Source organism: Motacilla alba, chromosome 2 (genome assembly GCF_015832195.1).
Source record: "Motacilla alba alba isolate MOTALB_02 chromosome 2, Motacilla_alba_V1.0_pri, whole genome shotgun sequence".
NCBI classification, from domain to species: Eukaryota; Metazoa; Chordata; class Aves; order Passeriformes; family Motacillidae; genus Motacilla; species Motacilla alba.
The window spans coordinates 118,773,499-118,799,783 of record NC_052017.1 but is presented as its reverse complement, the minus strand read 5'-3'; the positions used below and the strand labels follow the sequence as shown (position 1 = coordinate 118,799,783).

Below are 26,285 nucleotides of genomic sequence, written 5' to 3'. Positions count from 1 at the left end.
TTGAGGCTGTTCTGATCATGTGCTGGTACCTGAGTGTGTTTGGCTTTTGTGCAGGAATGATTGGTGGCAATGCCCCTCGGCCTGCCATGGCATCTGGAGACTGGGGCAGCCAGGCTCCCGCGGTGAGGGTGACCTGCGCGCCCACGGCTGGCGCCATGAACCGGCCGGTGCAAGCAGGCATGATCCGCAACCCCACGGCCAGCATCCCCTTGAGACCCAGCAACCAGCCTGGCCCAAGGCAGATGCTTCCATCTCAGGTCATGAATATGGGTAAGTCCATGTGGAGCTATTCCTTTTGGTGCATGCTGGATTGTTAAAGATGAAGCAGGAGAAAAAAAAAAAAAGAAAGTAAGAAATCCTCAGTTCATTTATAGATACGATAAGAGCCATATTTCACAGTGAAATTTTCCTGTGGACGTAGGAAAGGAGGTGTCTAAAACACTGAATTTTAACACGTTTTGAGATGGACAGCTCCTGCTACTCTGTAGCTCCACGGTTGTGTGGCCAAAGAAAGAGGACAACAAGTTGCTTTAGTTCACTAAAAAAGACAGTGGAGTTTTTTTAGACCAAATGCTGTGGAATGATAATTGTTCCTGGTCACTTTTAAAGCAAGTGCATTATAATACTGACTCTATGTATTTTTCAGTATTTTTCTTATGCTTGTCTTACTCATTTTTGCATCTATGATGTTGTTTCTGCTATTTTATAATTTTGAACCACTTTCAGAATACTCATATTTTCTCAGAATTTAAAAGGAAATTTTAACAAAGGAATAATAATGCTTTTAAGTGTAATGTTGCTGAAATCTTAATGCTTTTGTTTGCTTTTACCATAACATAGGTAACTCAGTGTAAAGAATTAACATGCAAGTAGCTTCTCATCAGAAAAGTTATATGGTTATTTTTTCTTGATTAGGGCCATCTGAATTGGAAATGAACATAGGAGGGCCTCAGTATAGCCAACAGCAGGCACCTCCAAATCAGACTGCACCATGGCCAGACAGCATCTTGCCTATAGAACAGGCAACTTTTGGTAATCAGAACAGGTGAGTCTTGGTGTCACATCAGAACACAGATTTTTGCAGGCCTATAATTTACACACCTCATGGAAACAAAGTTCTACATAGAAAATTCACCAAATGTACATCAATTTAATTTTTGTATTATTTTGTGCTCATGAAATGTATGTGTGTTCCAGTAATATTTATAAATGCTCTCCTTGCTGTGTAATGTGTTGAATGAATTGTAAGTTCTGTATCACAGTGAATGCTGCCAGCACTTGAGGTATAGTTGCACCATTTCTCACCTCTGTAGCATTAATGTGGGCATGATTCTGTCTGATTTTGCTGTTCTTGTTGTTAACAATTACACTTAACACTAAAGGTGGAAGAGTGCCAGTAGTACTAGCCATGACTGTGTAGTGAAAATATCTGTCCCTTCCTGCAGCAGGGTAGCATTTTAAGTGATGTAGGACATGGTTAATTATGTTTTGTTTGGGTTCTTTTAATTGACCTAAATTCTGTGAAAGAGGAGGATGGAAAGATGAAGTGAAAGAAAGGCTGCCTCTTCCCTGAAGTTAGCTCCTCCTCAGGTAATCAGTTTGGTCACAACTCATTAACTCATATGTAATATATTAATAACTTCATTCATCATCAAGACTTTTAAGTGTTGGCACAACTGTTATAAGCAGCTTACACTTCTTAAAAAAGAGCCATGTCTTCTCCAAAAGGTCTGCAGTTTACTTTAGAGAGACTGTGTATATGGAATGTCTAAGGAATGCAAAATGGACACGCAAGTGCGAAACACTGAAATATTTTCAATTGTGTAAGTAGTAAATCGAGGGATCACTGCAAAGAAAGTTAGGTGGATACATTTGGAAAAAAACGTATGTTTGAAAAAAAATGTTTATCTTCTGACCACATTCTCTTAGTTTTCATCAGGATGCCTGGAAATATTACCCATAAATATGTGTGGCATTTTCTTTGTTATATTCCATGCTTTTTGAGGTATTTCCTGGTGTTTCCCATATCCATATGCAAAATGCACTGTTTGTGTAACTGATTTATTAAGTTTTAAAACTACACCTTTAAAGAAAATACAAGGTCATGTCTGATCAGCAAGCCAGGCAGTTAATTCTTCCAGTTTTTTAACCTTTGCATTTGTCATCATTTCCCTATAGCTGAATCGTTTCCTTATTTCCTTATAGTTAATTTCCTTATTGCTGAAGATGGTGGAAAAAATTCCCATTGCATTGCATCTGAAAGTAACAATACTTTGACCACTTACACCTCAACTGGAGATGATTAATTGGTTGATGCTGCAATTTCTTGCTTTATTAATCCCCAGGATTGCTATTTTTATAATCTGATTGTTGCCATGTATTAAATGAGTAAAAATAATTCTTAAATTAAAAGTTAAAATTGTCATTAGGGTATATAAAAGAAATGGAGAAATTGTAAGTAATTGTCATTTTTTTAATATACAGAATTTTACAAATGTTTTAGTTTTTTTTATCATGTGTGTTCACACTGATTTGCAATTTCAGGGAGGGTTTTTTGCTAGCCTCATCAATTGTTTTTCCATATAATAGATCCCTTATTAGAAGTTATCTTTCAAATTTGTAGGCAATTTGGATCAAAGGATTTTTTTGCTCTTTTGTTTTTGCTGATTTATAATTTCATCTATGAGAGTTACAGAGATTTCTCTATATTAATTTGATTATTACTTTGCAAGGTTTTAAAGGTGTGTCCTATATCCTTCTTTTTTTTTTTTTTTTTTTTTTTTTTTTTTACTGTCTGGGATCCAATTAAAAAGGATATATTTTTGTTAGTTTTCCTGCCTGCCATCATTTGAGTTCATTCAGTGTGCAGCCTGACGATGCAGCTCTCCTGCTTAGCTTTGACATAGAGATTAGACTTCCATGGCAACCATATATCTCATTATGGAAACTAAATACACAAACATGTTTCTTTGTTTTTTCTAAACAGACATGTAAAAAGGGTTCACATATAGTGCTTTTCTTCCCTCCATGGGTGACAGCTTTTGTTGTCTCTGAGTAATTATCTGGGATGGGATTCTTCCACGATGTGCATATTGTAGCTGCCCTTGCCTGCAGAATGCTCTGCTCTTTTTATTTTCTGTTGTAGTTTTGTGGTAGCGTGCATGAAGCAGGGCAGGTATGTGAACTGCAGAATAAAAACGTGTCATTTGGCTGCAGATAAGGTGTTATTTCAGATTTAGTTTGTTTCTCGGGAAGTTTTGTCCTTTGGGTTTATAACAAACCTTTATTCTGCCTTTGTAACTGCAAGTGTGCTTCGCATACAAATTCAGGGGTGATGTAAGCAGGGTTTATAGAGTCATCACATGCTGCCTGACAGTTCCCAAGTTCTTGCTGATGTCCTTCCAAGGCACATAACCGAGTGTTTAAACTGATAACCAAGTGTGCATTTGGGGTAAACTGATGCAGTGTTTTGCTGCAAGCAAAAGGGGAATGTCCTTTTTTCCCCTGCTCCCTCATGCTTCTGCCCAGCTTTTCCAGTTGTTCAGCTTGTGCAAGATCAGACAATCCACGGACCTGTCTGTGACCTCTTTGGCTTGTTTAGCCTGATAGAAAACCAGCTAAGGGGAGAGTCTATGGAAATGAGTACTACTTGTGATAGTACACTTGATCAGACATGAAAATTCAAAGTTACAACTAGTTTTAAAAATACAGTTATTTAGCCTTTTGTCTTCAGTGACTATATTCTCTACTGACTTCTCAGCTCCTCTGTTGATCCTGTGATATGCAGTCTGCCCTTGGGCTGCCTTTATTGGGCTTTCCTGCTTGTCAGGTATACCACGCTTGTAGGGTCTTGACAGGCATTCGTCATTTAGTTACTTCTTTGGGTAGCATAACTTCCACCCAGAATAACTTTCTAACCAAAACTGGCAGCAATTAAATAATTTCAGTCTCTACTTGCTAGTTCAGTTTGAGTACTAATCCTCTGATATTATTTCATGTTTTCCAGCATCTGTTTACCAACTCTGTGTTCATGTTTTCACAGGCAACCGTTTGGCAGCTCACCAGATGATCTCTTGTGTAATCATCCTTCATCAGAGTCACCAAGTGATGAGGGTGCTCTCCTGGATCAGCTTTACATGGCATTAAGGAATTTTGATGGCTTAGAAGAAATCGACAGGGCTCTAGGAATACCAGAACTAGTGAGCCAGGTATATTGAACATGGTATTTTGTGTGTATTAGATATTGCTTTTATAAAATATGTTGTCAAGGTGGAGTTGAAAAAGATGAAAACACTTCTTGCAAGCTAGGATGGTGGAAGTCCATTTAATGGCTCAGTGTCACCTGAAAACTTTCCCTCAGGCCCTGGTTTAGTCTTCCTTCCTCTCCCCTGCCACCCTCACTTACTCCTTCTTCTGACCTGCTTTATGCAACTAAACTGATCAAAACAAAAAAAAATATGGTCAGAGGAACAGCTGTAGGAGGACAAAAGGTAAGATCATGGCCAGCAGCAGAATATAGGAAAGAGGAAAATAAGAGCATGAAGACCTAGGAGCCGAAGAGCAGGATCAAGAGTTTAGTGTGATGGGGGCAAGAAGCTTTTGGATTAGCAAACCTGAGATGTGTAAATTCACCCATGGTTTTTTCCTTAGTTGATTAATATGTGTTATTATCTGAGGCAGCCAATTCCATTCCAAGCACTTAAACTGTAATTTTTTTTCTAAGTTTTGAGCATGCTTGCTACACTTTATTCTATGCTTTTTCATCCATTCTTCCCCACAGTTATTTTTGTTGACTTCCACGTCGTTCTTGCCTGTTTCAGTCTTAACATGGTGCAAAAAAAAGGAGTAAAAATAAAAGTATTTTGAGTAAAAGTTGGTTCCTGACATTTCTGGCACCAGAATTTTATTTCCAGAATCAGTATATGTCTGTACAATGACTTAATATTCTCAGAGGAGCCTGCAATACCCATTTCATTCCCCAGCACTCATCAGCACCCTGAGCATAACTTGTGAACTAGCTCTGCATTTTAGATATGAAATAGGACCAATGAAATTCTGCTTTGAACATTAGAAAGCTATCTCCAAGCCTATTTGGTACAACACAGAAGTCAGTGAGGTGTAGAGCTGGAGATACAATTTATTGGTGAACTTCAATTTTGCGCTATGAAACTTTCATGCAATATTATAGAGGTTTTGGAATGCCACCACCAAAAAATATGAATAATGGTTTATTTCAAACTAAGCAGTAAATATGTTTCTATTTAATTAATAATTCAGTGGAAACAGTTAAAGGATCTTGCAGATAAGAGGACTGCTTCATTTTAAAGCATGTTTTTTAAAATAGCCGTCAAACAATTTTACAGCAGCTTAAAGACTTCCTTTCATGAGGGCACTGAAATTTAGATTAACTTCATTTTCAAGGTCAGTATGGAATAAGCTATAAAATTATTCTGGCTAGAGCAAATATTAGGGGAGTATCTAGAATGGAATTCAGAATTGTGTTAGTTTATTTATGCTAATGGATAATCAGTTAGTGCAAAAATGCCCTGAAAGAATTAGGCACTCTGTTCACATTAGCTTCTGTAATAGTTTCAGGCATCTTTATTTGAAGTCATTATTTTGTTTAAAGATACTGATAAAAATCTACTTATTCATTTGTAATACCTTTGAATTTATCTCAGATTCAATGGCAAAAATATGGTGGCATCACTTCATTTACAGATTTTGATCCAGCATTTGTCGTTTCATGTTTTTTTCATTAGCAGAGTAATCCAATGTCTGTGTAAAGAACACAAGAAAGATTATGGGGTTTTATTTAAAGAAAAGAACAACATAACGAAGGAAAAGAGAGAGGAGGAATTTGTCTCTATGAATATATTTTGATACTCAAATATACGATTCTGCTTATTTTTAAGTTTTATATTGAGTTAAAGAAAGCTCATGTAATTTTCTGTTTCAAAACATTCCCATCCTAGAAGGTTGTTTTCGCAGGCTGTCTGTATTAGTCCCGTATAATCCTCTGGAAAGCCGTGTCCCACCAACTGTTCCTATTGTTGGTGTATTTCTGCAGAGCCAAGCTGTCGACCCCGAGACCTTCCCGAGCCAGGAGTCCAGCATGCTGATGGAGCAGAAGGCTCCGGTGTTCTCGCAGCAGTACGCGGCGCAGGCGCAGATGGCGCAGGGCAGCTACGCGCCCATGCAGGACCCGAGCTTCCACGCCATGGGGCAGCGCCCGGGATACACCGCCCTGCGCATGCAGCCCCGGCCCGGCCTGCGGCCCGCCGGCATCGTGCAGAACCAGCCCAACCAGCTGCGCCTCCAGCTGCAGCACCGGCTCCAGGCACAGCAGGTACGGCCCCTTCCGTGCCCAGCTCTCTCTCTGAGGCGGCACGTGCGGTCAGCTTGCTCCAAATAGACTGGGTCTTGCTTCATTCCACTTTCAAGCTAAAATTTAACAGCAGCCACAATGAGTTTTGACAAGATAGTGCATTGCACGCTCTCTTTTTTGATCTTCTTTTTTGGCACCTTCACACTGTTCTTTGTATAATACGATACAAGAACATGACCAGTATTTAAGCCCAGATCTCACTAAGTCTTTGAGCATGGTTATATTGGTGCTTTTTGTTACATACATCTTTTTCTATTTGTTGCATCTTGACTCTTCTAACTTCCAGTCTAACTGCTTTTATTGCTGCCTGTTGCCTACATCCTACATCCCTCTTTTTTCCTTGGCCTTGGCCTGCTTCTGAGAATTAAGATCTTGTTTCTTGTTTTGTTTTTAAATACGTAGGTTTGTAGTACTATCAGTGAGCTATCAATGCTTTTTGGATTTAAGGAGGAAAGATCATTTATGCCTTCAATCATCAGGATAGTCTGATTTGGAGTAAACCTCAACAGTCCAGTCCCAAAGTGAAAAAGAACATGAACTTTGAAGGGATCATGTTTTGTATAGACAGCGTAGTACCTCAGTTGTTATTTTTATGCTGTATTATCTCTAAGAAATAGTATTCTGTGAATGGGTGTAGGATTTGAGGAGGAAAATTAGTCACTGCTTGGATACGTAGAACTAGGTCTACAGACCAGCTGATCAGGGAAGTATATCTGTATGACTTTGTATGTAACACTTCTTTTTTTCCCTTTCCTTCTAAAAACTTTTGGGTTTTGGTGTTGGGGTGGTTTGGTTTTTTTCTCTTTAGAATCGGCAGCCACTGATAAATCAGATCAGCAGCGTCTCCAATATGAATCTGTCTTTGAGAACTGGAGTGCCAACACAGGTGAGAAAAATAATACCTTTTAAAAAAGAAAGTCACTTCCTTTTTTGCTTTCTTGCCCCTATACTATTGCAGTATAATGCAATAGTAATGGTATGTGGCAAGTAAGTACAATTTCAATACAAATATTGCAATCTGTGTGATAGGGAGTATTTTGCTGTTTCATTTCTGAGAGTCATTCCCATGGCATTTTTACATGGGATGGATGATTGTTTAATAAAGATTTGATATAACAGCATTTTTAACCATGCTTCTCATTTCCTAAAGATGTGTGTTTTTGATGAGCTTCTCCATTTGCAAATACAAATCACTGCAGCCTTAAACGCTGGTATTATTTCAGTTATTGAGTCTTTCAGTGTTGGAAGTCTTTCCCAGCAGAAGCATTAGCAAGATAATCCTCTCCTGCTTTTTATTTCTGTTAGTTGTGTGATGAGGGGGGAAAAGGCTGGAGTCTTTGAGATTGCTCTGGTGGAGATGCCTCTGCTGGCTGGGGTGCCTTGGAAGGGTTATTGATGGATGGGTGGTGGTGGTTTTCCCCCAGGGCCCCATCAACGCGCAGATGCTGGCGCAGAGGCAGCGGGAGATCCTGAGCCAGCACCTGCGGCAGCGGCAGATGCAGCAGCAGCAGCAGCAGGTGCAGCAGCGGACGCTGATGATGCGAGGGCAAGGCTTGAGCATGACCCCCAGCATGGTGGCCACCGGTGGCATCCCAGCAACCATGAGCAACCCGCGCATCCCGCAGGCAAATGCACAGCAGTTTCCATTTCCTCCAAACTACGGTACTGGTTCCACTCCCCCGCAGTGCATTTTGTCAGTCCTTACTCCCCCGTGTTCTCCCCAGTGCTGGGTCCAAGTCCCCCCTCCACAGGCTCTTGCCTGGCTCCCTGGGAACAGTAGAAAACATGGCAGTTTGGACCCCTTGGAGGTTTCACTTTCCTAGCTCTAGTACCAGTTATTCTCCAAGCACTGCTCTTTCTTCGACCAGCAGGAGAAGTGCAGTGTGTGTGTTTGTTTATATATAGATATATGCAGATAAATATATGTACACATACACAAACACATACGTATGTATTTGCTTGGTGGACTGTGAATTTTGAGTGAACTGAACAAAAACTTCTTCAATTTAAGTAATATAAATCAGTTTTGGATAAGGCATTCCATTTCCTACCCCTAATCCAATGTGTAATATAATTAATACCATCTCCTTTCTTTGTTTTACAAAGCCACAAACCACTTTGTTCTGGGGAGTTACCTCCACACAGTTACTGTTATACAGTTTCTTTCTTTATACCTACTGTACAAGTTATGTTATAATATATCAAATAATATGTTATGTGAAAGTTGTGCTGATATAACAAATTATGTCCATCCAACTCTAAATTTGGTATCTACTCTTACCAGATGACAAAAGTAAGACTGGTTAAAGACACATTTGCAGGTATGAGCTCTTGGTTTGTTTTAACTCTGAATGTACAGTGGGTAAATTTCTCATTTTCTTCTTCAGGTATTAGTCAGCAGCCCGATCCAGGCTTCACAGGGGCCACCACTCCTCAGAGTCCACTGATGTCACCGAGGCTGGCTCACACTCAAAGCCCCATGATTCAGCAGTCTCAGGCTAATCCTGCCTATCAGTCCTCTACGGAGATGAATGGGTGGGCACAAGGGAATATGGGTGGTAACAGGTAAATCCAGAAGAAAACCAAAATGAGCACACAGAGTAACGGGGTCACTTATGGTCTACACTTATTTATGGGCTCATTTTATGTAACTGTTTGTGTGTTTGTTTGTTGCTAACTATCTATCCTAAAAGAGATTTCTTTTTGATTTGGCTTGACAAATTGGTTTAAATTCTGTCTCATGCAAGGCAAAGTGAGTGCATAGCTAAAAGACCTGCATCCACACAATGCATTGCTTTGTCTCTTATAACTGATCAAACACTGTGTGCCCTTAAGAAGCACCTGTGCTGCACAGTGAGCTCCAGCCCCTAACGTTTGTGTGGATGCATTTCTTCTGCATATGATTTTCATCCCACACTGCTTTCTACATGGCTGGATCAGCTAAACCAGAGCCAATGCATTCTATTGCTCTGGAATTGCAGGGACTGGATTATCACCTCCCACTTTAAATGCTGGAGCGTAACCAGGTTCAGCCCATTAGTACTTGCCCATGCTGGGGGTCAGCATATCGCTGTCATTCCCTGACAGCCTTGTAGCAATACCTCTCGCATGCAGTCACCTTTTCAGCTGAGGCCCCTGCCCCAGTGGGTGTAGCTCTAATAATCAGTCTGTCCAAATCAAATGGGTTGGATGCTGAACACTATTAGTAGGCAGCAATGAGCTTCCAGATGTCAGTGATCTGAGCTTTTCCTTGGAAGATGGGAGGAGCTGTCAGGTACAGCCTTTATCAGTCGGCACTGGGGTGCACACAGCTGTCTCTAGCACAGTGCTTTTGTCATCCTGAAGTTCTCAGGCTTACTGTCCTAGCAGAGCAACAAATCTTTTTCCTGATAGTTGACAAAGATTTAATAAACCCAAAACACCAATATTTTACTGATGAGACTAATCCAAGCAAAGTTCCTCCTAAAACAGCTGATTTATCTCTTATCCTCATCCTTGTCATGCCTCATCCTCTCGGTCTTCCTGAAGCATCTGCAGGAGGCATAGCTACCACTGTCATGGCTTCTGCCAAAAATGGCAGCAGGGGCAGCTCCATAAGTCCAATGGTTGGCTTTGCTAAACTGCAGCTCTACAGCAGAGACATGTCAAATGTGCTTACACAAGCCACTGAGTATTCACAATGATCTGTAGTGTACTGTTTCAGCCATCCAGATAACAACTTAAAAATTGGGTGAGGTGGCCTGAAAAGACATGGAATTGGAAGGAAAAGAATGGTGGGATTTTCTGGATTTGGTCCTGTGCCCAGAATGCCATTGCACTGCACCAGGTCTCAGAGTGCACAGCAATAGCCTAACAGAGTACCCAAGTGCAAGCTTGAGTGTTAACCCTGGAAGATTTCCTCAGCTGTGGGAGCAGTTCTTCACAGGGAAGGGCAAGTCAGCCACTGGTACTGAGACACAGCAGCCCTTCCAGTATTTCAGTCTAATGCACATCCTCTAAACAGACACATTGTCAGTAATAGTTCCTTCATTGGCTGTTGAATTATGCTCAAAGACTAGAAAAGACTGATGTGTAAACAGTGAAATGCATTTTAGGAAATGTAAAGTCTCTCATATGGCTTTCAACATTATGGGAAGGAAGATAGTGTCCAGATGCATTTGGACTAAATAAAATCTAGGATGAGGTTTCTCACATTACTCCCCAGTAAGTTGTTCAGAAATGCCCTTAAAGAAACATAGATGGTAATTATCTTAGACTTTATGTTGTTTCTTACAGTGCCACATTTTGAAAACCTGATGCTAAGACCTAGTAAATAAATTCCTGAACAATTGCATGTCTGTATTTGTGAGCCCGCTTGCCATAATTGTATGTGCAAATCTGGTATTTGTATATGCAAATAGCCTGTTTTGCAAAAAAGAAAGTTTATTACCCTATCTTCAATTTTAGCTCAACAGTCCTGCACTGTGCCAACACTAGAGGTTAAAGGTGCTTTCCTCTCCCTCCAAACATTACTTTAAAATACATACAAAGTTCCTTTAGACAGCTAATTGGCTGTTCTTGCACGTGCATAACAGATTTGTACTCTGCCGTAGTTTCACACACAAAGGCATGCATTTTTGTACACAGACATGGGACCTTAAATTTTGAAAATCTGCTCCTTAGACATTAATGCAGCTGGAAAGTAGGTTTTCCTTTGAAGTTAGATCAAATAACAGTATATATAAACTCTAGCTTAAGATATATTATTAAAAGTTTCTTAGTGGCTTCAGCATTCTAAGTCTGACACATTGCTTTTTCCATTCCTTGCTGTAGCATGTTTTCACAACAGTCCCCACCACATTTTGGGCAGCAAGCAAGCACCAGCATGTACAACAATAACATGAACATCAGTGTATCCATGGCAACCAACACAAGTGGTATGAACAACATGAACCAGATGACAGGGCAGATCAGCATGACCTCAGCGACCTCTGTGCCTACATCAGGGTTGTCCTCCATGGGTCCTGAGCAGGTGAGAATCTAAGGATGTGAGATGACAGCTAGAGGATTTGTTTTTACTTCCATCAGTTTTTCAGGTCCACTGCATTATGTTTCTCTTACTAGCTATCTTGAAAAATTAGGATAAAAGGGCTTTGGTTTTAGTTCTGCACTCGAATAGCCAAGGTGACCAGTGAGGTAGGGAGCACTGTAGCTAGCTCCTGGACTTCCATGGGAAGCACATGCTGATGGTAGCTCCTGTTCTCAGTAGGTAAGTGTCTATGGCACAGTTGCAGTTGCTGATTTTCCCAGCAGTGGAGGCTGGAACTGGATGGCAGGCAGCTGCTTCCTAGAAAGAAGAGTGAAAGCTGCCTGTATGGGCAGGGTTTGGAAGATGCTTCAACTGCCACACTATTTGTAGTCCCAAACAATAAATATTCAATCAGCTTTCAGAGCTATCCATGTGTGGCAACTTTACAAGCACTAAATGCATATTTTTTGTAATGTGCATATAAAATAGGTTGCTGAATCAATAGGTAAGTAACCTGTTCTTTTCTGCTGAGAGGATGTTTACACACTCATTCTTATTTGATACTGCTACTTAGGATATCTAAATAAGAAAAAAAAAAACATTTCTGTTTGTCAACCTGCAATTAAACTTTCTCAGTACATTATTAAATGTTTGATAATAAAATCCTGTCAATTAACAGGCTCATATATTTGTTTCAAAACTGACCTTCATTTTGTTCAAAAATACAGACTTGAAATTGTGGACTTTTCTTAGAAATATTGGCAGGAAGGTACCTCTTGTGTCTTCAGGTAACATCTGCTACTATAGACATCTCTTGCTATAACTTTTTTCTGATACCATAATGTTCCAGTTTAAAGCTGGTTATGTTGATGGCTTGTAAATGTATGACTTTTTTCCAGCCTAAATTTGATGAGAGTACTTACTTTCCAATGTTGTCCTTTACCTTAAATAGCTCTTTTCTTCTCCTGTATTTTAGAAAGATTCTCTCAACATGATTTTTTTTGTTGTTGTTGTTTTTAGATTTATTTTTTTTTTGCCTGTTTGTTTAGTTTTGGGTTTTGTGGGGTTTTTCTTGTAAGCCAAACAAGCCATGGTTTTTCAGTCTCTTAGGCTTTAAACTCCCCTTGCTTTCCTGCAGCTGTTCTAGTTTGAATCAGTATTTCCTAAGAACCAGAGCCATGTGCATTACACTAGTTCTTCCCCATTTCTCTTGGAATATTCTGACAGATATAGCTGCAGATCACATTTGTCTTTTACAGCTGCTACATACTGGTGACCCAAAGTAATTTTGATACTCCCAAGTCTGTCACCTTCTCTGATATTCCCAGTTGCTAAGCCAAATTATAGCAGACTTGGTTTATTATTAGTTACCACATTAATAGAGTTGTATACATTTACTGTAGTAAAACAATAGTAAAACCAAAAAAGAAAAGAAGGGGGATTTTAAAAGCTTATAAAGGTTATGACCCGATCTGATTTCTCAGCATACCTGTGCTACACATTTTTTCCTAGGAACCTGAATTTACAAACTGCATTGTAGAAAGAGATCTGGTTTTATTTCAAAGATTTCCATGCAGGCTACTGTTTCTCCTGGCACAGCTGTCACACTGCTTTTCCTTCCTGTTAGACTACAAGATCTTGTTTCAAGATAGCATTTATCTAACTTCCAGTAAGCTAAATAGACTGAGATTCTTTATCCATCTCAACATTTGGGTTTCAGCCCATCAGTCCGTTTTTTGGATCTACTTTAAACTCTGTTGTTGCAACCTCCTCCTAGAAATGCGAATGGAGTAACCAGAGACCGTGATTTAACTGCACCAAAGCTGTGTAGAGCCAAGTTCTGCTTGTAATTTCTCTTCCTGTATATGGGTTGCCTTGGTTCTTTTGGTGACAGTGTCACACTGAAATCCTTATGATAGTCCCCCAAATTCTTCTCAATACATTCTGCATAGATTAATCCTGCATTCTTTGTTCCCAGAAGTATTGCCTCCCTCCTGTCTCCATCAAATTCCATTTCTTAGATTGTGTCTGTTAAAGCAAAGTGCTGTGGTTCATTCTGTAACAGTAACCTGTTTTCCTCCTGATTTACCACCCCAGCATTGTGTCATCTGCAAGCAAATGTTTTATGCTTGGTCTGGGTCAGAGGTGGCCAGCTGACAGCTGAGGGGACATTTCTGGGCCATGTGACAGTACTTTTTAGTCCTCAGGAATGCGCTGTACTGCTTTGCATTTTCTTTGTTAAGAAACACAAGTAACTAAAAATGTATGCTTGAATACTAAAATTGACACCTTTTTTTCCTGTTTTCAGGGCATAGTGTTTTACTTTAGTGACATCTTTATTTAGCAATTAACCTAGACTCTGAAGAACTTTTTCTTGTAACTGGTGGTTTTCAGAATTACTGTATTTTCTGTAATTCTGCTGACTGTTGCCATTTCATTCATTCTTGGGGGTTTTTCTTATACTGCCATCTACACTTCTGTTTACTTATTCAGTGTCACTTTTTTGTTCCACAATACATAATTTAAACTTCACGTGCTTGTCTCTTTCTAACCACAATAAGACTAACAGTGATTCACTGTTACTCTTTGCAAATGGTTCTATCTTTTGAAAAAAACTCAACTTTATTACTATTGGATGGTTTTAGAAGTAAGATCTTCCTACCTAATAATAAACAGCTGTGCGTGGACTGACTTACCTGGTGAGAAGCAGGTATGTTCCCAGGTATACCTGCTACCAGTCAGGTTTTGTTGGCGCTCTCTCCTCTCTCGTTGCGGCCACTATGTGGCACAGAGACATGCAGAGCTCAGAAATACTAGGTTTGGTGTTTATCTGATCATACTTGTGTTATCTCCAACTTCTCTTGTTTACCACCTGGGCTCCCAGCATCACCAAGCAAAAAGATTGTGGCCAGAATGGGCTTGGTAATTATTATATACTTAGAGGCTCTTTTATATATTTAAGGAATGAGATCTTGTCTCATTATCATCTTGTCTCATATAATTATGATAAATCTCTTCAGGCTGCTCTTACTAGTGTTTCTTCTAGGAGGCTGCTAGGAATACTGAAATGTTGGCTGCCGGGTCTGTGAGTTCCTCCTGTCCAAAACAGCTTCCCCAGGCATCAAAAAAGTAAACCTTCCTGGTCTTGCACCATTCATAGATCTTACTGTGCCCTTGTCCTCATCTTCTTGTTGGCACAGTGGACTACTGCCATGGTTTTGCCTGTTACTTATTTTGCATCATGGATCCGTGCTATTTACTGAGCTATCAAAGAAGCAGTTTGAAACCTATGCAAGAAAAATAGGCTTTTCACTATCTGATGTTAACCCCTATTTAGAAGCCCAGTCAGAGTAGTTGTGTATTAATCTGCACAGGGCAGTACTCCCCAGGCCATAATTATCATGGCATTTAAGAAGAGTTATCTTGAAATGGTATTTTGATTTTGTTCAGCATACTAGATTAAAGGAGCTCTGGAGTGGTAGGAAACTTTACTTGTTATACACCTTGTATATAACTTTGTTTTTTGGGAGACTATTAATTTTGCTTAATTGCAAAGGAATTGTGAAACATATTTGTTCTTTTTTAGTCAGACTTCATATGTGATAACACCACCTTACCTTTCTTCAGAAAATTATAAAAACCTTTCCATTTCTTTGTCCTTCTCCGTACTTTTCTAATTGATTTTTTTTTCAGTCAAAAAAAGTTAATGTTGGATATTTCAAGGTCTTCTGAAGCAAATATATTAATATAACAAAATAGGGGGGGGGGGTTGTTATTTTTTTGAGTTTGGGTTGGGTTTTTTTAAATATCTGATACCATGTCAGTCAGGATTCTTGCATCATTACTGGCAAAGAGATTCTTTAATAGAAACTTCATTGATGTCTTTGTTCCTTTTGTTGTGGCCTGGAGCCACCTTCCTTTTCCATACCTGTCCTAAGTGCCATGAGGCAAATCATGCAGTCATCTTTTGGTTCCAAAATTGCTGTTGCTTCAGGATACAAATCTTTTATTTCTGCTTTCATTTTTACCTCCCTTTGTCTACTAAACAATCAGAAAAAGTATTTGTGCTTGCACATTCTAATGAATATTGATTAGTAGCAGAAAGCACTTTTTAAACATTAATTCATCAATTGCATTAAGATAGAGCTGCAAAGCTGTCTGTTATCTTTCTGAATAAAATAATGTGGTTCTCTTCCCTTCTGATTTAAATTTTTACATTCCAGTTTAAAAATCTCTCCAAGGAGCAGAAAGCATCACTAGGAGGCTTGCAGCACTTAATTTCTTTGGAGTCAAAATTCCTAAGGCAAAAATATTTTAAGTTTTTTATCTTTTCCATTGAATTGTAGTCTTGTATCTGGCAGAATTGGAAACCAGTCTTTAGGTGGTTGCATATAAATGTATTTTTCAAAATCAGTGACTAGCAACAGAAATAACAGTCAGGAGGACCTGAAATGAGAAGGCTTTGTGTGGTGAATTCAAGACAGTCTTCCTCATCAAGAGAAGGCTGAGACAGGATCTTACCAATATATATGTCTGCAGGGAGAGTGTCATGAGAATGGGATCTACTCTGAGGGAGTAAAATTGACTCAAGAAAGTCTTCCTAGAAAGAGGTTTCTTTCTTTTCCTGTTAAACTTGTAAGGAAAACTGTTTCTTCTAATATTTCAGAACCTTGCTGAAGGGCTCTGTTCTGTATTTTATGCCGGTTCCTACATGGTGAGATTAATCCTTTGACTGAGAAAGCCATGCTGTAAATTTGGCAAATTACACATGACTAAGCATGACAGACCTGTGGTTGTGGAGAAACACATAGCTTCAATACTTTCCTGTGACTGTGTTCAGAAAATTGTGCAGACCATCCTTTAGGAAAGCATGTCACTGCATGTTTTCCCATTTAATGTTAGCATTCTCCCATTGCTTGCAAACATAAAAGTATTGTTTAAACGGAGTCAGTCACTTGGTATAATTTAGCCTACATGTTATCTCATCAGGCTTTGAAAAAAGTGTGTGGTGGTTTGCAAGCAGCAAAGCTGTGTGTTGTTGAGGTTAGGAAGGTAGTTACATGTCTCTGCTTTCAGAACTTTGATAGCAGGGATTTCCTCTTCAGATAACGCTGACATAATTTATGGAACCCACTTTGTGAAATATGCATAAGGGTCATAGTATCAGGAATGAAATCTTTGTTGTTGACTGTGAAGCAGAATAATATAAGTCAAACACATGCTGTGCAAGAGGAGTGCCTGGCTATACAGTCACTTCCCTGACTTAAGCATCATCTCAGGAGTGGGTGTTGGTACATGCAAGTAGTGTAATGGTCTGTAATGCTTCTTTTTAATTCCCAGCCCTCCTCCCAAAATATTTTTTGATTCATTCTCCTTAATATCTTGTTACCAATAGGTTAATGATCCTGCTATGAGGGGAGGCAATCTCTTTCCAAACCAGCTGCCTGGAATGGATATGATAAAGCAGGACGGAGATGCAGCACGGGTAAGAAATGGGGTACAGGCACAGCAGAACTATGAATATCCTGAGGCTGGAGCGGGTACGGTACCTTTTTACTTACAAAGCTCCAAGTGCCCTGGATAATAGTAATTAATGTGAGGGAGGATTGCTCTATAGACACAGAGAAGGAAGAAGGGAGGGAGGGAGGGACAGACTGACGATGGACGGACAGACTGAGAGCGGCCGAGTGACGCAGGGGAGGCGCCATCTAGCGGCGCCTCCCCCGCCCGCCTCCTCCTGGCCCGGGGCGCAGTTCAGTTCTCTGCTTTTAAAGAAGAGAAATTTGAGTAACAGGGGAAATTGGAAACATCTGTCTGAAAAGTTACTAACATGAGTGAAAATGGAGAGTGTGAAAGTACTGAGGCAGAAGTAACCATACATGTATTCTATTGTATCCCTGTCTTTTTTGTATTCGTATGTATTTAAAACTTCCCAAAAGCCAATTCTTCTCACATCTTCATCTTGCTCATATAAACATACAAATGTCTGTCTCCAAGAGTGGGGGATCTGTACATAAAGAGTCTCTTCTGCAGCCATTTAATGGTCACTTTGAATAATAAAAAGATGCAGTGTATTCTGCTCTAGCAGAAGTTGTTACATACCAAGGCATTATTACAGAATCATAAATTGGTTTGGGTTGGAAGGGACCTTGAAGATAGCTAGTTCCAACCCCCTGCCATGGACAGGGCACCCCCTGCCATTAGACCAGCTTGCTCAAAGCCCCATCCAACACTGAATACTTCCAGGGATTGAGTCATCCACAACTTGTCTGGGCAACCTGTTCCAGTGCCTCACCACATTTACAGTAATGAATTTCTTCTTACATCTAATCTTAACCTACTCTCTTTCAGTTTAAAGCCATTGCGCACTGTCCTGTCACTATATGCCATTGTAAAAAGTCCCTCTCCAGCTCTCTTGTGGACCTTTGTAGGTACTGGGAGGCTGCTAAAGGTTTCCTACTTAGTGTATTCTCTAAACAGTTAAATTCCATGTGCTAAGAGAAGCCTGGGTGTCAGAGAAGAAAATGCCAGATACTGCTGAGGAAAGAAAGGGAATAAGGATGTTGAGACAGGAGCAGACTAAATGAGGAGGTAAATTTTAAATAACTGTTGAAGAGAGAAGGAAAAGAGAGTGAATGTGACAGAAAGGGTACAAGAGATGGTGGAGGGAAGTCAGGGTGCAGGTGGAAAGAAATGAGAGGCGTGACTTTTGGCAAGGAATCTCTGGAGTGTAAAATTACAATAGTGGAGTCAGTGCCATGATAATGAGAGGGACAGTAGCAATGCATAAGAGAAGCTTTGTTTCACCTGAAGAAAAGCAACTTCTTCAAACTTCTTAGATTATTTTGGAAAGGTACATCAGACTGTGCTTCGCGATTTTACATTTATTCTACTTACGTACCTCTGACTGCCAATGAAAATGCAGTTTATATGCACTATAAGTACCTTTCACTGAACTTTGAACTGTAATAGACGTTAAACAGCTTCTCTTTTCACGCAGCTGAGCCATAAACTACTCCTACAAAACTTATATTTTTTTAAGAAATGTCAAGCTGTGTAATTAATATGCAACTTTTGCATTACATAGTTTTTCTCAAGTCGCTGGTATAGTGGGAGTGTTTATTTAGTATCTGTCTGGAGATACTGTTTCCTAAATGTCCACCCTGAAAATAAGGACATCTTTGGATTTTCATTTTTGTTTCCACATCAAAAACCACTAACAGGGTTCCTGAACTGCCTCTCAGCATGTTGGAAAGAGGAGTCAAAGTTTAGTTTGTCTATATTAGTCAGGGCATGAGGGATGTGAGTGTGGTGCCTCTGTGCTGTGATGAAGGAAGGAGGAGCCATGATCAGGAATCAGTGCTGGTCACACCCAAGGAGCTCCAGCTGCACCAGCTAAACTGGGACTAGGAGATGTACAAAATGTAGGACCTGGCTTTCCTCCTTTGTAGGATAATTCTTGACACTGACTTTATTTGTCAGTAAAGCTACATTTCTAGGCCTTGTGTGAGTACAGAGGAAGGTGTAGTAATGTCCAAAGCATGGTGTAGGCAGCTTCCAGAAGACAGCCTAGCAGTATGCATGTGGACTGTTGAGAAAGTTGCCTACCAAGCAGCATTGTCCCTGAGCAAACAGGGCCTTCCTCATGCCTAACAGGAAGCTGTGAGCAAAAAGCTGCTCCACAGCCAGAGCCACGGGATGTGAGTGAAAAGCAACCCCAGGGGAGGAGGAAAATGGGTTTGGCTGAATTGGCTCTCTGACCTGACTGACCACAGCACCCCATGGGAGCAGGCATTTACAAGGAGAGGAAGACAGAAAGGCACAGATTGCAGCCACTGGAAGGAGTAGTCTTAAAACAACTGTGAAAACCACATCCTGATGTTTTTGTGTATAAGAAAGAAGATAATCAACTCAGCTGAAACCAGTTTGTACTATATTTGTGTAAAGACATCACAATGGTATTAACTATGAGGTAAAAGACATCTCTAGGGACCCATAGCTGAAGCTGGCTTTACTTCTTTATTCCCTTTTTCATTATGAGTCTTGGCTGGGAAAATGAGACAGGGCAGTTGTTTTCTTCGACAGTGATGCAGCCCTAAGAGAGATTTTTGCACATATTCTGAGAATGAAACTTCTTTTAAACCCTGTTGCCCTGCCTTCAGCTGAAGTTTACAAGAGGTGGATGATCTCAAGTTATTATAACATCCAGGATAATTGGAATGAATTAAGGACCTAAGAATGCAGTGAAATTAAACCCTCACTGATATCAAAGGAACTGAATCACTAGGCAGTTGTATCAGTGTACGTGGTTGTGTTCGAGGGTCCCCAGGACAAGGGAAGAGATGAGAATCTTGACTCCATGTTTCAGAAGGCTACTTTTTATATTATTATATATATAATATTAAAAATTCTATACTAAAACTATACTAAAAGAATAGAGAGAAAGGATTCATCAGAAGGCTAGAAAGGATTAGAATGGAATGATACTAAAAACCTGTGACTGCTCAGAGCCTCAACACAGCCAGACCATTGGTCATCAAGTAGCAACAACTCACATGGACCAATCAAAGATGCACCTGTTGCGTTCCACAGCAGCAGATAATTATTGTCTTTCTTTTTCTCTGAGGCATCTCAGCTTCTCAGGAGAAAAAAATCCTGGCAAAGGGATGTTGTCATATATGCAACAGGAATTTTATACTATCATCCCTTTATTACAAAAGTTTCCTACCTTTTCGGGTTTTCTGGTGAGCAGCTCCTCTGAGCACACCCTTTCTCCCTCACCAGGTAACCAACTGACTCCAGTTCCCTTCCCACTTCGTGGCATGTTCTCTTAATAAACCAACCCACTCTTTTATAGCACCTGTTGTTCTTATTAATTACAGCTGTGGCCTGTTGAAGTTAGGCCTTCTCCTCATTTTTGATAATTGGCTCAGCTGCAACTCCTTAGGGGTAAGATTACCTTCTATGCCATCTCTATTCTATCCCCCCACAAAGGGATTTTCATGAAATATCATGGCAACAAGTGTACACAAAGAATAGTTTAGCTTTATAAATTCCAATTAAATTTCAGGTGTAGAGCATTACAGTAATGCAGAGTTGACAGTGGATGTTGCACTCCAGCATCCCAGATCTCATTGACCTGTCCATCCTCACTATCCCAGCAGGAAGAATTCATTTGCTTTTCCCCCATTTCTGTTCTTTTGCAGAAATATTGCTGACCCTGAGGGTGGTATGGTTGCTCCTTTCTTCAGCTGACTGGGCTCACGGCCCCAAACCCTTACCAGTTTGAAGAGCTGTGTCTGTTTGTCGTGTCCCCGCGGAGCTGCCAGCCCCGGCAGCTGCCTGCTGCCAACAGGACTCAGCCCTGCCTTCCCGAGGGGAGCTGGGGGTCTTTGCCGAAGAGCAGCCTCTTCTTTGACAGTCTGGAGCTAGCGTACAGACATTGCTCAGTCTGTTCACTGCATTCACCTTAGTGCAACTTAGATCTCTCCTGCAAAGTAAATGTTGACAGGCAATTTTCATAAACCATGTCAGATTGAATGTATTTAAATGTATGTATTTAAGGAAAAACAACCATGCTCTTGTTCTGTTTCTGTTTAGTTCTAGACCTTGGGGTTTTTTTGCTTTGTTTTCCCTGGCTTACACAGTCTGGTGCAAAGGATTCAGTTCTGTCTGAAGACTGGTGTTTTAGACTAAGGCCTGCATTTTGGGGCGGAGAGGAGGCATGGAGGAGGGCATAGAAGCAACGTCTGGTACATTTAGAGACCTCCAACAAGCATGTTCCACTGACAGCAAGTCAGAGAAGATCAACTGATGCAGAAAACTTTACAGACCAATTTTGAATGGGGTTAGAGTTATGAAACAGATGAAAATTACCCTGTGAGAGGGCTGTTTATAAGGGGTGATTTGGTTGGGTTTTGTGGTAGTGTTTATGATGCAAGTCATTAATCCAAACATACAAGTTGGTTACATTCTCATTTAATTAAATTCCTAACAATCAGCAAATCTGTTTTTGTTTTTAACCTGGCTCTCCTGACCTCTGTCATTTTACTCTTTCTAGTAGAATTAAAAAACAGGTTACTCCGTTATTTCCTTAGGTGTGTTTCCAGCAATCTGCACAGCCAGTTACTGGATGCCGAACAGCAGAGTTCAATGGTAATGCATGTAATGATTATGGTAGTGGCAGAATTGGTGCATAATATCAAAGATACCTGCTTTAAAGCATGATAATTTCTGGTTCCCATCCCCTTAGCTGGGAAAATAACAATTCCTGTAATACTTATAGCAGATATCACTACAGACTTCACCACTATCATGTTTCTGATTATTTTAAAGCAGTGTGGACTATGAAGACGTTTTGTAAGGTACATAAAATCCAGTTTATATGTAAACAAGCAATAATTTAAGTTGAAAACTTAAGTGTTTTACTTGTATAATTTTTGTGAGATATACATGTTGTGAAGTTGATTCCAAATGAGGTACTTCAGTATTAAATTAGATATCTTCTTAGCCGTGTGTGTCTCCTGGAAAAGTGTTTTGTAAAGGATCACAATGCCTTGATTAGACCTAATTTGTAGGCTTGAGACTTCTCATTTTCTAAGCCTTGTGATTCTGCTCATAATACCATTTAATTAACCTATATTATATGCAGCCACTGTAGGAACCAGTTCTTGATTTTTGTATGTTTATATCCTTTCGTAACAAATCTTAGAAAAACTGTTAATAAGCAGGCCGCTGTTAAGGCGTGTTGTTTTTTTTCCTTGCCCACTGTGGTTTGAATAATCTTTTACTATACTGACATCACTTTCTGAGGACTTGGAATATTAAGAAATTGATGAGTTTGACCTGTTTTCTTTCTGCTGATTCCTAATTGTTTAGGAATGGTATTCCCTTAATTTAGTGCTCCCACTGACACTCTCCAAACCATGGGCCCGCTTGCTCCCCCTCCATCTTTCCCTGTGGAGGACTGGAGAGGGGGATTGGAGGCACGAAAGGTAAAGATCATGGGTTGAGATAAGAACAATTTACTTGAAACAGCAATGAGATAAGAAAACAGTTACAGCTACAGTACTAGTGACAGAGGGTACAAGAAAGAGACAAACGATTCTCACGGAAACTCACGACATGCCCGATGCTCCCTCCGCCACTGCGCTGATCCAGAAGAGAGCCCTTCTCCTGGGAAGAGACTCCCTTCCCTGACTGGGGAATGATGTGAGGTGTTACAGAATAATCTCTGGGTCCTAGCCATGCCCTCTCCTGACTTCTGCAAAAGTTAACCCTATCCTGGCCGGAACCAGGACAATAATCCATAAACTTTCTAGCCTGAATGCAAATTTTTTTGATGAAATGTAAAATGCAATGCATTTTATAATATCTCATCAGCCCTGCCTTTTGGGATTCAAAGGTTTTTCTTGTTGTCATTGAATTTGTTTTGGTATTCAGGTGGGAGTTCAAATAAAATAGCAGCTATTCTATGTTAAGGCTGAGGAAAATATGACAAAGGCTGTTTCTGTGCTTGTCATTAAAGAAGACAGTGCCACCATTTTGGAGAAGCAACACTTTTTCAGCTGTCACTATTCTGTTGCCGAACTCAAACAGAATGTTTAGTCAGCTGAGCCATTATTTGACCTGCTGATGGGAAACAAAAATAACCATCAGCCCTAACCTCCACAGCCTCATTACTACACCATTGGTCTTGAACTTGCATTATGTATCTGACAAAAAAAATTACTTACATAAGAAATGTATAAATTTGAAGGAATTAATTTCATGCACCACAAAGTGTAAATGAGTTTTAAAATAATTTTGTTGCTATTCCATTCTTTTTTGGTTCTTAACCATAACCTCTGCAGATAGGTTATTCTTTTTCACAGTGGAAAAAAATAGTTTAAATTTGCCCATTTCACAACAGACCTGCAAGCCCTTATCTGTAGTGATTATGATACTTCATCATCCATTGCCATTTTGAAAGAAAGGAGATTGTACCTATCACTTTGGCTCCGTTTGGGTTCATTGTGACTTTTGTCGTCTTCTAAGTAATGAAAGAGAAAAGTGAGTGAAGGAATCTTCTGATCATATTGATCACTATAGAAACAAAAAAGCCAAATCAATTCCCTTCATTATCAGTATTTTTCATCCTGTATACAGTAAATTTGTCGGAGAAAGTACTTGGATTTTGTTTTAAGAGAACAATTAATCAGTGTTCTATTTACATTATTAAATGTGAAAGGCGCATAATGTGAACAATAAGCATATATACATGGTCGTACGACCCGTTTAAGTGTTCATGTAATGTGGTGAGTTTAAAAAGTGAAGTGAGCTGTTTTGCTACAAAGAGGTAATTTGTACTCAATCCTTAAAATATTGTCCCACACCGGTATCCCTTTGGGCCTGTATTAATTAAAAGCAATGTTTTTGCAGTTTATACAATACATTTTTTAATCTTTGTTTAAAAGCGGAATTCATATGGGCTTAACAGATGAAATGGGTGGCACAGCTCCACTTGCAGAACCCAAAGATACACAATCAGTTTTGAAATGCAACTTAAGCCATTAATTGTTGGTGTGAATTTAAAAGTTTTCTAGTATTTGTATGGTAGTATGCTGCCTAAGAGCAAAAGCATTCTCTGCACAAAAGAAAATTTACTGTAGTGGCTTTGATTTTAATTAGAATTTTCTCCCTGGTGTTTCTTTGTAGACTAAAACAAAATCTTTTAAGTTTCTTACTACAGGTAAAAGCTATGTGCAAGAACCTCAAAATGCTAAAATCTAGCATAATGCCTTAGATCTGTTTTTAAGTCTTGTATATTCCTACATAGCTGTCTGATGTATTATATTTGTATAGTGAATTGTGTACAATTTTGGAATAAGTGCATCATCACTTAATCTTTATGTTGTTCAATAGAGATGATGGACACATTTCTTCAAACATTTACTGTCATTTAATTTTTTTCCCTTTATGTCATTTGTGGGTTTTATTTGTACAGTTCATCATGAAGTTGCATCTGAGATGTGTGTATATGAAAAGATTATACAAGGGTAAAATTAAGCAATATATAAACTATGGTTCTTCAGGAGAAAGCTTACAGTGTTTCAGGTTGTGATTTATTTTCAAAACGGAGTTGACTCTGAACATCACTTTGTTCACCTGCATTGATGTTTGTATTTCTAGTGTTAGCAGTTTATGCAAAGGTAGATATATTCAGAGAAATTTTAAATACATTTATGCAAGTTAATATTGCTTTGCTGATGCTATTTGCTTATTTGATGTTAAATAATGCTATTGTAAATAAAGAATTCTGTTGTTATTGCATCATTTAATAAATTTTAATGCCTTCGGGTTTTACATGGCTTTAGAGATTTCAACAGGTTTCTGTTGTCTCTTCATTTGTTAATAAAAGGGTATAAGAAGTAACACTAAAGCACTGGAGGGTAGATGGATTGTAGGTTTTAAAAAAGTAGCAGGCATTGGTAATGAATTTATATACCAGCTAGTTGTTGCTTGCAAGTCCTTTCATCTTTTCAGAGCTGTATTGACTGAAAATGTTTATCACATGGTTTAATATGAGAACAGGTCATTATGACTACTTTTTTTATCAGTCAGGATGAAACGGGCATCTTTCATGGCAGTGTCAGCAGAGGCAGACCTCAGACGTGGAAATGAGAAGAGTTACGGGTTTGTTCTCCTTGCCATGCCAAATGGTGCATTTAAGACAGTTGAAAAAGTTTGATTGGTCAATTAAAAAAAAAAAAAAAAAGGAGTTACAAGAATGCTTATAGCATTCCAGAATGTACAATGTAAAGAATGATCTTATGTTGTCTCTGGGAAATGGATGAGGCAGAAAAGATACTTATATTAAAAATTTTAGAAATTAAAGTTCTTTTAAAGACCTTCAAACACTAGTAACCTTTTGCCATTCCTACCAAAACAAGGTTTATCGTGCAGTTCTCTTATTTTCAGCAAAATTATGGTGATATTAGGAAACTAATGCAAGGAAAGGAAGTTTCTTCCCAATGTGGAGTCAGAAGCAAGCAGAGAAAACATCCATGTAGTAAGAGGCAAAAGGTTTCCAATGGGAACCTTGCCTTTAGACATTCTGATAGTTAATCAATATTGTATTGCCACGTCTGGGGTCACCATTTATTACCGTGGGTCTTCAGGGCAGTCAGGACTTGGTGAAGTGAAGGAGAGATCTTGACTCCATTTCAGAAGGCTGGTTTACTATATTATGATATATATTACATTAAAAAGACCACACTATAACTATACTACAAAGAACAGAGAGAAAGGAATCATCAGAAGGCGAGACAGGAATAGAAAGGAATGAATAACAAAGTCCTGTGACTCCTGGAGAGTCCGAGAGCTGCTGCCTCCTCGATTGGCCACCAAGTAGAAACATCCCACATTGACCAATCGAGGAAGCACCTGCTGCACTCCACAGTAGCAGATAACAAATTGTTTACACTTGAAGCTGAAGCCCTTCAGCTTCTCAGGAGAAGAAAATCCTAGTAAAGGGATTTTCACAAAATATCACAACCACAATATTGAAAAGAAGATACAAAAGTTTTAGCTAAGACTCCTGGCATCAAATATGATGAGCTAATGATGACCTCTGGTATAACTGCCTTTATGAAAGAGAAGTGCTGCCTTTTACTTTCTAGATTAGGCTTTGTTGACAGAGCTCAGTGTATGTGACATATGGACAAGTTCTTCTAACCTGATGTGACCAAAAAAAAAGTGACTCTGCCTTTTGAAGGTCCTTCTCGTGGTAAACTGCATTGAGTCTTGCAGACTGGACTTTTCACAGGGATAGAACAGGGGTGCCTGGCAGTTACAAATTGTTCCCCAGCTCATTGGTCACCACTTACAGTTCTTTATGTGTGTCCAGTG

General features: G+C 39.5%; 1 protein-coding gene across 4 annotated transcripts in view; it reads left to right on the top strand.

The window, feature by feature from the left end:
* Positions 1-24,760, top strand: part of NCOA2 (nuclear receptor coactivator 2) — a 190,624-nt gene extending 165,864 nt beyond the window's left edge. For 3 of the 4 annotated variants that reach the window (XM_038127372.1, XM_038127373.1, XM_038127374.1), the window contains 10 exons: positions 55-270; positions 916-1,045; positions 4,043-4,208; positions 6,071-6,349; positions 7,197-7,274; positions 7,813-8,050; positions 8,776-8,953; positions 11,201-11,399; positions 16,792-16,881; positions 20,603-20,936. In XM_038127372.1, coding sequence (XP_037983300.1) covers positions 55-270; positions 916-1,045; positions 4,043-4,208; positions 6,071-6,349; positions 7,197-7,274; positions 7,813-8,050; positions 8,776-8,953; positions 11,201-11,399; positions 16,792-16,881; positions 20,603-20,614 — 1,586 coding nt within the window. In that variant the 3' untranslated portion in view covers positions 20,615-20,936. Of the gene's footprint in view, positions 1-54; positions 271-915; positions 1,046-4,042; positions 4,209-6,070; positions 6,350-7,196; positions 7,275-7,812; positions 8,051-8,775; positions 8,954-11,200; positions 11,400-16,791; positions 16,882-20,602 lie in introns of all 4 variants that reach the window. The other variant, XM_038127371.1, reaches the window with a different exon arrangement.
* Positions 24,761-26,285: the final 1,525 nt, after the last annotated feature.